The sequence below is a fragment of the Geospiza fortis genome, unplaced genomic scaffold, assembly GCF_000277835.1.
Source record: "Geospiza fortis unplaced genomic scaffold, GeoFor_1.0 scaffold27, whole genome shotgun sequence".
NCBI lineage: Eukaryota > Metazoa > Chordata > Aves > Passeriformes > Thraupidae > Geospiza > Geospiza fortis.
Genome location: NW_005054329.1, coordinates 3727506 through 3740370, shown reverse-complemented (window position 1 = coordinate 3740370; position 12865 = coordinate 3727506). Strand labels below are relative to the sequence as shown.

The 12865-nt window shown below is 44.5% G+C and overlaps 1 protein-coding gene across 1 annotated transcript; it reads right to left on the bottom strand.

Moving 5' to 3' along the window:
* Window positions 1-998: 998 nt before the first annotated feature.
* Window positions 999-6140, bottom strand: SURF4 (surfeit 4). Its single transcript, XM_031057342.1, has 5 exons — window positions 5841-6140; window positions 4911-4987; window positions 4276-4319; window positions 3172-3358; window positions 999-2519 (listed from the first exon to the last, which is right to left on the bottom strand). The coding sequence occupies exons 1-5, from the start codon at window positions 6046-6048 to the stop codon at window positions 2253-2255; spliced, it is 783 nt and encodes a 260-aa protein (XP_030913202.1). The 5' UTR covers window positions 6049-6140; the 3' UTR covers window positions 999-2252.
* Between the last annotated feature and the right edge of the window lie 6725 nt (window positions 6141-12865).

The following is a 12865-nucleotide window of genomic DNA, read 5'->3' as shown; positions in this document are numbered from 1 at the left end:
ACAGCAACAGTTCCTTTTCTAGGGTCTTTTGTTGGAAAGGGGACTTGATTTTTCCAGAGGAAACTGGTCAATGTTTCAGACTAGTCTGTCATCCAGCTCCTTAGTTAGACAGGACACAGGGAAGTTGAGAAAGACAAGGGGCTACTTGCAGGAGTAGTTTGTGTCATCTATAAATACTATGAACATCAACAGCAGTTCAGGTATCTGAGAGTGGCTGCCTTGATCAGTCTAGAACCGTTGTAAGACCTGCAGTGGAACAGTGAAACCTCCTGTGCTGCAGATCTGGGACTGAAAGGACCAGTTCGTTTAGCCAGGAAGAGTCAGGAACACAGAACACTGAGGTGAAGACTTCTCTTGCAAAACTTCCTTGAAAAGAAAGCCATCAGTGACCTGACCTTAATGCTGAATTCCCCTCCCATCAATCTGGACATGGGGGTTGGACTAGATGATCTCCAGAGGTCCCTTCCAACCCTAATCATTAATTATTCTGGGATAGCAACTGGCTTCCTCCAGCAGCAGCACATCTTGCCCTTACAGAGGCTATTATCCCCTTAAGATGATGAAATCAATGGTTTAACTTTCAACAGTGCTCTTCTATTTTTCATTAGTTCTTTCAGCCCAGTTTTCTCTCCTAAAAATCAACTGTTTAACTGAACTGTCCAGGTGAGTGTCCTTATCAGGAGACCCTGGGGAACAGCTCTCACTGGAGATGTTCAGCTGAATTCCTCCTTGAACAAAGAGCTGAGCATCTTCCTCAGGGGAGGCAACAGAGCAGGGAATCAGTGTAATGGCAGGAAGTTGGTAGGGCTCATGCTGTCTAGAATTCCTCCACAATCTAGTGAAACAGGTTCACACCTAGTTGACTAAGAGAGGACACAAGGCCTCCCCTGAGCAGCACTAAGCATGGTCATGGCACAGAGGTCGTGGCACTGAGAAGCCAAACAGGGCCTTCCCCTCCTCACCCTCCTGAGTTCCTCCCAGGGAAGGTTCATCCCTGGCTGCTTCTCCACTGCCCAGGCTTTGCACTCACATTCCTCAGCTATAACCGTTTGCAGAGGTGGGAACAGGGGCCACTTGCACATTTGCACCCTGCACAGCTCAGGGTGCTCTGAGGTGGCACAGGAGAAGGGGCTGTCCTGGAGAGCTCAGCAGCCCAGCTCTTCAGTCAGCTGGGACTCCTACAGCCAAGAGACTGACAGAAGTGAATCTAAGAAGCAAAGACTACAGATTAGGAGATTGACTGCTCTCATCTGGCAAGTACTGAGTGCACAGAAAAGGGGAGTTTCTGTAATTCTCAAGACATTTTCACCATTAACCTGCAATTCAAATATGAATTTGGGGTATATATGGATGGAAGCTGGTTAATAGCAGAAAGGAGCTTTTATTATGGAACCTGGAGCACAACTTGGCTCCCTTCTTGGGAATTCAGGGGGGGCAACTTTTGGGGAAATAATGTAGAATAAAGAATTCTTTTGGCACAGAATTTTTACAGAATCTAATGTTCTGTCTCTTCAGGATTATCTCCCCCACTTCCTTTAGATCTGATTAGCAATACAGGATTCATGATTAACAATACAGGATTTCCCCTTGTTCCCCTCAAGGGCAGAACTGGGACATGTTAGAAAATCCTCTCCCTTTTCTTACCCAGAAAGGAGCACAACTACTTCCAGGGTTTTCTTTTTGCCTTCTGTTCAGGAGCAGGAAAGACCCTTCCCTGCTGAACAAAAGGGATTTCCAGGCTTCTGAGCAGCAAAATGACAGTGATTTTCTGGGTTTTCTTTGATGCTGCTTTCCACCTTGATAAGCAATGCTATAACCAGCCATGGAACTCCTTAAGCACAAGACAGTTTTGATGAGGGCAAGAAAGGGGAACCACTTTTTTAGTTATAGCTACAACGCAACACCACACTGAATGATCCAGCTGTATCTGCTCACCTTTCTGCAAATTTTAAGACATTGCTGACATTCCAGACAGCAACTGTTCTACTGCAATTCACTGAAGCATCAGCAAAATGCAGGTTCCTTGGGTTAGTTCCAAATCTAGGAAGTTAGAATAAGCCTAGGCAACATTCCTTGAAGAAATAGGATTTTATCTATTGTATTACTGGTGCCACAGTAAATCAAATTCGAAACATCTGTGCCTTTATAGGAAGGGGGCATGTACGTGTAAAATGCTGGCAGTTTTTGTTGAATCCATAGAGAATCAGTTCTGGACTTAGTACAGTATGTCCCAAGAAGTGTTGCTATTCCTGTTACCACTCTTTTTTCTTCTCATCCATGGAGACTCCACCAGGACCCAGTGCAACCACGAGGAGGAGCCCTCCAATGACAGACATGGTCTGGAAGAAATCGTATTTGAGGAAGTCGTGCATGGGCTTGTAGGCTGGGACGGTCCAGAAGGCATTGAAGTAGATGTTGATGCCAAAGAGCCAGATGACCAGAGTCAAGGCAGCCAGCTTAGTCTTGAAGCCAATTGCCACCAAGATAATCAGGGCTGTGCCCACAATGTTCTGCAGAATCTGCAAGGAAAAAAAGTCATGAAAAAAAGCCATTTACTTACACAGTTCTTAAATAGATACACCAACATCAAAATAAAATAAAAATAGATACACCAGAGCAGAGCTTGGATAAGTTCAGTTCGCATGGCACAGATATCCCAATAATATTTTCTAAAGTATTAATTTTTGTCACAGACATATTTTATGAAAAATCCTTTTGCAAGGATCCTTTCTGTTGAGAAGCTGAGAGACCTCAGAAATGAAATGTAAACAATAATTATCTGCTGCTGTGGAATGCAACAGGTGGATCTGTGATTGGTCTTCTGTGGTTGTTTTTAATTAATGGCCAATCACAGTCCAGCTGTCTTGGACTCTCTGATCAGTCACAAGATTTTATTATCATTCCTTTCAAGCCTTCTGATGAAATCCTTTTTTCTATTCTTTTAGTACAGTTTTAATATATCATTTTCTTATATATCATAAAATAATAAATCAGCCTTCTGAAATATGGAGTCAAGATTCTCATCTCTTCCCTCAACCTGGGACCCCTGCAAACACCACCACAAATTTTACTTAGAGATTTCAATAAGCATTGAGCAGATCCTGCAGGCAACCTGGGCACTGGTGCTACATTCTAGTTGCTCAACTCATACTTTAATGCTGAGATACTTACAGAAAAGAAGTTCAGGTCAAAGTGTAGCAGTGTCATGAACATGAGGACGAGCAGCACACGTCCCCCCAGCTGCATGTACTGCTTTGGGGAGCTCTCCCTCATGGTGGGGACACCAGCAAACATGCTCTTCCCCTCTGAGCGGGACTCAGCCAGAAGCAGCAGCAAGCCTCCCCCAAGGGCCAGATTCCTACACAAATGGGGAAAAAGGAAAAGAAAAAAAAAAGCAATTTAGTACAGCTTGCACTGATCTAGATCTGTAAAGTCTTATCTGACAATTTCAGTGAGGATCTATGTGAGAGTGAGGAGTGACCTGCTGTGCACTGTGGGATGTGTTGGTCTGTGTTAAGACTTCCCACCCCAGCAGCACTGAGCACAGCCAGGATTTGTGGGAACACAGCCTGCCAGGGAAGCCCAGCACCCACCACTCAGGCACAGTTGCTTCAGGGGCTGTTACAACACAAATTCCGTTGCGTTCAAGTTATTCTGTACCTCAGGTTTAGCCATATATGCCAAAGTAGTTCAGAGGTTGCTTTGAGAAAACAGAGCAGCAGCACTGCTGAAAAGTTACACATTGACAGGGCTGTAGTAAGCCCAGAGTGCAGCTCTTGTGCTGGCCTCCCCTCAGAGGGGTGCAGAGGCAGCAGCCAGCCATCACTCAGGGCTTGACAGGAAAGCTCAGGTTTAGAATCTTGTCTTCTCCTTAGAGAAGGTGTTAAGAGGTTTAAAATCCCAGAAACAACTCCAGTGACCATATGCTGTAGTTTTCTCAGAAAATGGCTTCAGTCATGCAGAAGCAGAGTTGCTATTTTAGCCATTTAGGAAATAAAAGCAACTCTGATCAAGTGCAGACAGTTGGTTGAGCTCTCAGCCAGGTTAGCAGCAGAAGCACTTGGTTCTTAGTGGGTTAGGATTAGTCTTTCCCTTCCTGAGCCTGCTGCCTACTATTTAACACCCTGATTTTTTAGGAGCTATCATTTCTTCTTTAATGTAAATGCATCAATTGTAAAATCTTTCTAGTAAATACTATGTACAAATGTCATTTCCTCTGCCCCCAAGTGTCAGTTTTCATTCTGTTTCCATAAAAACTTCCAGAAGCAGGCATACCTCATCAAGAACTTCAGGTCCCATAGAATGCTGTATGCAATAGTCTAGGCAAAGAATAAAACAGGTTAAAACACCATATAAATGACACTGAAGTTCTGAATTTCTGTTACAATCTCAAGTCTGTATCAGACACAGCACAGTTTGATTATAAATACAATATAGTGAGGGAAACAAGGTAATTACATCAGTGTGGTAATGAGTCCATGTAACACAGAGAAGGGAAGGCAGAATTTGATTTGTGCTTTAGGGCCCCCAAAATTCCCTGGTTTTGTAGGGGAAGGATGCTATTAGATAGGATCCTTTTGTGATGGGAACACAGCTGAAGGCCAAAGCAACTGCAAGTTCCACATTTGGCTCATTAACTGACATCCAGGTAAACTGCCAGTTACTTCTGCTAAATTGGTCAAGGTCAAGTATTGAATGAATGTCTCCAAGATGACTAATTGCAATTACATCTATTGGGCACATCAGGAGAACAGAAGCAGCAAAATAGTTCAATGCCATCAAGGACTGGCACTAAGCCAGGCTGGCGAAAAATTCCAGGGTTGCAAGTTATATTTAAACATGTTGGGAGTACTGGGGCTGAGAGATTTGAAAGGTACAGTTTAGAAGGGATGAAGATTTAAGCCTCCTACCTGTAATGCTATAATTCCAAACAGTCCAAAGCAGGCATATTGCACAAAGTTCCTACTCAGCACCAGGATACAGCCACCTGAGGTGGGGAAATTAAACACAGTTACACTTGGAAAAGCTCCTGCAAGAATGCTAACTTGGATTTTCCTTTTTCTTTTGTGAGATAACTGTTAGGCCCATCATGCTGTATTCCTTTTCCTTAAAAAGATAAAACCCAAAACCTTTCTCAAAACTTCCATCAGAAAGCACCAACAGCCTTTGTCACTTCAACATGAGGACTGCCAACTGTATTAAATTAAGGTGACTCTACAAAAATTAGTGAGGGCAAAAAATCTAAATCAAGACACAAAATAGGAAATTGGCAATCAGGAACAGTAAATCGGGGACATAATATAAACAGAACAGGATTTTTCCTCTCTCCTGAAGGAAAGGCTGTTCTGACAGCCTGAACCCACTCAGCAGTGCACTCCTTCTGGGATTATTTTGATTCCTGGGTTTTGGAAAAATTTCTGACACAAGCACCTCCCTCAGGCTTAAATGCACCCAGGGTAAGATTTTGCCTTGGAGATGAATGCCCATAAAACAGGAGGCTGAGAAAGTCTCAACATTGCCCTGTTCAGACAAACAGGAGTATTTAATTTAAAGAACTCTGGGTGTGGCTCACATGGGTGCATGTACAGAACTGAAACCAGATTGACCTGATGGATTCTTGGCATCTCTGACTCAGAGGCAGTGTGTCACAAGAAGCTCTCTATGACTGCTTCCAGGAAAGGCTGAAGCAGGTCGATTCAGAGCTCTTTTCAATTCATTCAGCCCATATAGTACTATCATTTCTGAGCTGTCAGGAGCTATGAGGAAATCAGCGAGGCATCCCACGCTGCCATGATTAACAGGGCTGCAGCCTGCACCTGAACAGCCCCAGAGCCACTTACTCAGCTGCCCAAAGAGGTTTAGGATCACAAAGATGGAGGCCAGGAAGTAGCCACAGTTCCACGTGCCATCGATGTAGTCCCTCTGTTCACTCCACTGGAACCACATGCGGATGCCATCCTCCAGGAAGGTGCTGATCAGGCACAGCCGGGCCACGTGGGGCAGGTACTGCTTGGTCACCCTCAGGAACTGCAGGGGCACACAGGGCATTAGCAGGGAAGGCAGAGAAAGGGACACTGCAGGGATAACACAGCCCTGCTCTCTGCACACTGAGATCAGCAGCTCTCATGCACTCAGGGTCACCAACATCCAGAGAGAGAAACTGGGACTTGGATTTAATGTCTTCACCCACTGGGAGCAGCAGGGGAAACCTGTTGGCATTCTCCACTGGACTAGGAGTTGGAAAAAAGCAGAATCCAGCAGCACATACAGGAACTATGCTTTGATGGAGTTCTCACTAATGAAGGCTGACCTTGGTTTTAGTTTCTCTATCTCAGGGTTTCATGTTACAGCTCAGCTATCAGATAGCCCAGAGCTGAAAGGGCAATCCTGCTCCCACCCCTGAGCTCAGGCACTCAGCACCCTGAACAACCCAGACTCAGGGAGCCAGGCTGAGAGAAGACAAGTTCTGTACAAATTAAAAAAAAAAAACAAAAACAAACAAACCACTAATTGTTTGTCAAACTCATTCCCTCCAACAGCTCAGTGCAAACAAAGCATATGTACTTGAGCAGCAGCAGATCTTAGCTCCACATAACCACTGCATGGAACTGCACCCTCTGTCCTCTAGGCAGGTTTTCACTTCCATTCAAAGGAGCATCCTCTGCTCCTGTGAAAGGAAACAGAGGTTTATAGCCACAGTTCAGTGCAGTGGTTAAAAGGAAATGATATCATCATGCAACAGATGCAGAGCTTTAGTTTTTGGGAATGGAAGATGTGTCTGGGTCCCCTTCATCTTGCAGGCTCTTGCATCAGTTTGCTCTGCAATTACAATTAAAGGAACAAATACAAAATTGTCAGAATCTAGAGGGTCGTGTTCTATAGGGCTGTGGGGTGCACAGGAAACCTTACTGCCTCTGGGTTAGGACAAGTGTCTAATTGTCAACCCATTTTCTAGGCAGCACTGGTTATTACTTAATTGAGACTTCCAGCAGGAAGGAGACAAAAGCCACTTCTGACAGTTTATTCCTGCCAGCAGCAATCAGTCAATACTAAAAGCTATGCAAATGACAAGCCTAGCTCACTGTGCAATTACAGATTATCACAAGAAAAAAAAAATCAGCAAACATCCTTAATGGTCAATTAAATAGTTAATATTGGAACAAACTGCACTGTTGTACTACCTGTATCCAGAGTCTAAGGGTCAAAATTCACCTTAATCAAATGCATTTTAAGTGCAGCTGTACTCTGCCTCCTGAAGGCTGCCACTTCAGGCTTTTTTAAGCCATGTCAACAGTTGGATGAATGAGTCAGAAGACAATTTCTGATCTTTGTCACTCACTGAATGAGACACACATCTTGGTTTACAGCTTTCCTCCCTCCTGGGTTTCACTGTGAGGTCGAGGAAACTTGCTGAGGAATACTAAGAATAAAGTTCTGACAAACCAGAAGTTGTTTGTAAGATACAGAACAAGCAACTTTGGTCTAGAAAGAAATGAAAGAAGACAAGTGCTGGGGATCTGTAAGGAAAGGATAAAAACAGTGCTGTGGAAAGGCTGAAAAAAGCAGCAAATACAGAATATCTTCCTCTAGGCCTCATCTTTGCTGTTTTGAAGCAGGAGTTGACCTCATTTTCCCCTTCCCTTGAGCCATGAAGAGCACAGGTGAAGGATCCAAGAAGACATTTAACATTTACCTGTTCTCTTGGCTCACACAGAGGGAATTTAACACTGGCCATTAAACACGAGTGCACACATCCAACGGGCTCCAGACAAGTCAGAGAGGCTGCAGCCCATGGCTGCTCCAGTGCTTAGCAACCTCAGAGCACACACATCAGCCCTGGGCACCCACAGCTCCTGGAGCTGCACTCAAATTAAACCCCCTGCACACAGCAAACTCAAATAAGCTTCAGAAACAGCAAGGGGAAAAAAAAGCCAAGCCAAAGGAACCAGGAGATCCAGAGAGAAAGGAAAAGAACACCTACACCACAACTACAGGAAGAGAATCTAACAGGCATCAAATGATCTCACAATTAGAGGATCTGGGTGTAAATCACTCGAGTAATTTAACTAAAGATGGAATAAATGACAAGAAACAGGAGAGCTCCAGCAGTGGGACTCAGTGAATAGCACCAGTCACCCTGGGTCTGGCCCTGCACAGCACCAGCACTGTGTGGCTCAAAAGCTGCACCCTGAGCCCACTTCCTTTAAGATTCACACAGACAAAGTGGCACACATGGGAAAACTGCAGTTTGATATGTACAGCTAAGAAATGGGACCTGAAACACATCCTCAAGTGAGCACAACACACCCAAATCCAAATCCACTGATGGAGGTGGCAGAATTAAGCTCACAACATTAAAAAACTGTAGGGCTTTTTCTGCTCTGGGCTCAACTGCTCTCCACATGTCCTGTCTCCTTGGAAGAAGTGAAACATCATGAGAAAAGACAAGAAAATGCTAAATAAAACTATTTTAAAGAAGAACAGCTGGTTCTGTGCTGGCAGCCAAGTCACTGACATATGCCAGAGGGGCTTTGTGTTGCCACTTCCCCCTCTAATGGGATTAGAAAGGCAAATATAGATTTAAATGCTCCTTTAAGTTTACAACCACAGATGTACAAGAAGATCCAGGGACCCCTTAATCAAAGCTCTGCTCAACCCCCCATTTTTCTAAAGGGAGACTGAAATTTTCAAACCCATAAAGGCCTGACCAAAAGAGAGACAATAAAGTGATTCATTTGGACCCAACCTCCAACAGTTTCAAATTTGCTGAAAGTTCACTCTGTTTTGATAAAAGTGGATAAACCATGGTACAATTACAGGTATTTTAAGTCCAATAAATGGACATGAGTTGGAAATTTTTGCACGTATGTTCTGTCCAGGCACAAAGCCCTTTCCTGTGTATTCTTGGATCAGGGAAATTCTGATTATGGTGAGGAACAGCACTCTGCTCATCTGTACAGAAACCCTCCTGAGCTGCACAGCACTATTAGTCTACAGCTTCTGATAAGGCATATCCCAAATATCTTGAACACTTTTAAGGGATTGCTTTGTTCTGGGAGAACAAATTCCTCCAGCAGCCTGGGACACCACTGATCATTCCTGGGAAAGGATGCTCAATCCAAAGAGAAAAAAAAAATCACTTTATTTTACCAGCTTGGATACATTCACTCAAAGAGATCCCACCCCAAAATCATAGGGACAGCAAAACCCATCACATTCATTAGCCCAGCACCTACAAATACTTTAAAAACTGGGAATAGGCTTTCCCATTTATTTCCAAAGGCAGGAAGAGGGCTCTGACCCACTAGAGCATTGCCAGCAATATTAATTAGGTTTTTAATTGCAGGAAGATTTCTCAATCCCAAAATCATAGGGACAGCAAAACCCACCACATTCATTAGCCCAAGAGCTCTTCCCTTCTGAAGTGTGCTTTATACCAATTCCCTTTTCCAAAAGGCTATTTATTAATGAAACCTTTAAAATGGTACTTTTAGTAATTTATTGCATTTTACTACCATTCTTAATGGGAAATTTTTTCCTCAGCCTAACCAGAACAGGCTACTTGGCTTATAATGATAAACAACCAATGCATTGCCATGACAAAGTTCTAGAGAGTATTTCCAAATTCAGTTTTTTAAAATCTAACTGACAAAGTTCAGACTAACAATGAAATGTTCTCTTCTCCCTTCCATTTTCTACAAAATAGGATATTGAGGACAAGAAATAATGGGTTCAAACTGAAATCTAAGCTGGAAATTAGGGAGAAATTCCTCCTTGTGAGGGTGGGGAGGCCCTGGCACAGAGTGCCCAGAGAAGCTGTGGCTGCCCCATCCCTGCAAGTGCCCAAGGCCAGGTTGGACAGGGCTTGGAGCAACCTGGGAGAGTGGAAGGTCCGTGGCAAGGAGCAGGACAAGATGGGCTTTAAGGTCCCTTCCAACCCAAATGGTTCTGTGATTCTGTATCGGAATTATCTGGGCAAGATAGATCAGCATTTATCTCGGAAAATGAAATAAACACCCCCAGTCTGGCTCTCCCTGCAGCCCTCTCACTGCTGTGCAATGACTCAATAGTCTCCTCACTTTTTTGTTCAGGAATCTTTTTTTCTGAACAGCAGAAATGCCAAGCACCCACATTCCTAATGATTTATTCCTAAAGATTATTACAGACACTAGGAAAGTTGCCTGAGATCTGCTCCCTCTTAGGAAGGGATTACAAAGGACAGACAATCCTAAACACTCTCTGCAAGCCCCAGATACAGCTATTTTCAGTACAGTGGCTCCACTGAAGGGGCTGCCAAGTAATATTTTAACAAAATCACTAAAAATCAGCTTAATTTCTGAGTATGTAAATTACTGAGTTAGTAACACTGGGCTGGTGTTAGTGTCCCCTCACTGCACTTCCTTACAGCTCAGAGCAGCATATTATCAGTATTCTCACCCCCAGTATTGCCTCACTCGACCTGAACATGGAGATAACTGAACCAAATGGGGGAAAAAAAAAGCTCAATTTTTTCTCTTGCCAGTTCAGCTCCCCAGTTCAATGACAAAAGTGCTGGTGAGAGAGAAAAGGGGAATGTAGCCTTGGGAGAAGTAGGACAAGCCCTTTCACTGACAATTGGCTGTCTGGCAAGCTTAGCTGCCTGTGAGACAGTGCACAGTTCACCTCTGGATTAACAGCCACTCACTACTGCTGAGCATCTTGGCATCTAGGGCAGAATTTGTTAATTCAAAGGGAAATTACAGTATCTGAGAAAAGCTAAGCTTTACCGCTTGAATTTAAGGAACAGATTATTCTTGCTTTTGTAAGAGACATTCAGGATTTGCTGATAAGCCATGGAATTAACTCTAACATTCTCCCACAGGGGTTTTATGCTACAGAAATTAAGGCTCATTATGTGTTGAGCACTAGTACAGAGAGTGGAAAAATCAGTGAGAATGCATTCAGCTCTCAGAACAGCCATTGTCCAGCCTCCACCAGGGGAGTTTCAACACAATTTCAGTCCAAACATTCCAAGTACTTTTTTTTAATCCAAGATGAACTAACAGCTCCTGTAATGCCAAGTGTTAACTTCACAATATATACCAAAGGTTAGTGTTTAGCAAGTCACTCCTACATTGGTGTGACACTGAGCTTTAGCAGCACAGACAGCACTGAAAGGTTCTGATTGAGCTACCAGGCAGAATTATCACAGGAGTTATTACTCAGAACACCATAAAAATTCTTTTGCAATCTGCTGGTAAGAGGAGCAAAACTCTAAATTCTGCAGCTTAAGGCAAGACTCATCTTTAAACAGGATGCGGCCAAGCACAAGTGAATTTGTGCCATTTAAAACTCACTTCAGGAGGAGGCAAACTACATTTAAGCTGGACAAAAGAGCTTTCAGCAGAGTGAAAAAAGGGGTGTTAAGGACATCTAGAAATAACCCCACACGAATAAATAGAGAGGTGTTATAAAAAGGTCAGGACAAGCATTGCAAATTTTGGCAAGTAATGTGAACACTGCAGTGATGGTTTACTTTCTTCTCTAAAAGGAGCAAGGGGACAAGGTAAACAGAGAATGACCAAAATAATCCAGATATCCCTTAAACTGAGTATTCCACACACTACAAAAAGCCTTAATCTAAAACTCTAAATCGAGTTTTCCTTCTTCCATCCGTGGGTGGGGACGAAGTGCAGAACAGGTTTTCCCAGTGAAATCAGTGAAAGACAGAGGCAGCAGAGCCCCCTCAGAGCTGTGACGTGTTATTGTGCACCACACAACTCACACTAAATCACAGCGGTTGTGGAACCAGGCAGAATCAGATTTTCCAGCCAATTTGCTGAATATGATTACTTGCTGCTTCTCATTGTCGATTAGATGAATCACCATGACTGTGAAGATCTTTGCAACACCATCCCCAGCAGAGCAACTACTTACACTCAAAATAATCCTGTTGTCAGACATTGTAAGAGATCACAAACTTCTATTTAACAGAGAAATCACTCGGGCCTCCACTGAAATAAACGTAAGAAGGTTTACAAGACAACATCAGCTTGTTTGCTTTCATTTGCCCCAATCCTGAGCACAGCACCACGGTGCTGACCAACCTTTTCCAGTTTGGGCTTCGAGAAATACATCAAGGTTTCACGAAATCACAGAATGGTTTGGGTTGGAAAGACCCTAAAGCTCATTTTGTTCCAAACCCCGGCCATGGGCAGGGACACCTTCCACTGGCCCAGGTTGCTCCAAACCCTGTCCAGCCTGGCCTTCAACTCTTCCAGGGATCCAGGGGCAGCCACAGCTTTTCTGGGCAGCCTGTGCAGGGCTTCCCCACCCTCAGAGGGAGGAATTTCTCCCTAACATCCCATCTAACCCTGCCAGCTTGGATAACCCGGTCAGTCTCCCATCCCTGCCAGCTCACACCGGTCCCCCACACCCCTCTGTGCCCTCTCCACCAGCCGCGACGGCTCCTGCTCTGCTTCCACTTAATCCCTCCCGAGAGAAGCGCTGTCCCCAAGGAGAACTCGCTGTCCGAGGCCAGGGGCGGCCGCTGGGCCTGCGGCGGTGGGAGCCGGGCCCGGGGTGCCCTCGGAGACAACTTACAGGAAACTTCCAGGAAAGATGGAAACAGAAACAGGCAGTGAGAAGGCAAAGTAGACTGGCTACAAATCGAAAGAGAGAAAACTTAGGCTGGGTATGAGCAAGGAATTCTTCTCTATGAGGCCCTGGCACAGAGAAGCTGTGGCTGCCCCTGGATCCCCGGCAGTGCCCAAGGCCAGGCTGGACGGTGCTTGGAGCAGCCTGGGCCAGTGGAAGGTGTCCCTACCCATGGCAGGGGCTGAACGAGACGATCATTAGGATCCCTTCCAGCCCAAACCACTCCATG

Coding starts and splice junctions, on each gene's coding strand:
- SURF4 (XM_031057342.1), bottom strand. CDS start 6,048: ATGCCCTGTGTGCCCCTGCAGTTCCTGAGGGTGACCAAGCAGTACCTG. Junction 4,320..4,910: donor TTGGAATTATAGCATTACAG/GTAGGAGGCTTA, acceptor TTCTTTGCCTAG/ACTATTGCATACAGCATTCT. Junction 2,520..3,171: donor TTGACCTGAACTTCTTTTCT/GTAAGTATCTCA, acceptor TTTTCCTTGCAG/ATTCTGCAGAACATTGTGGG.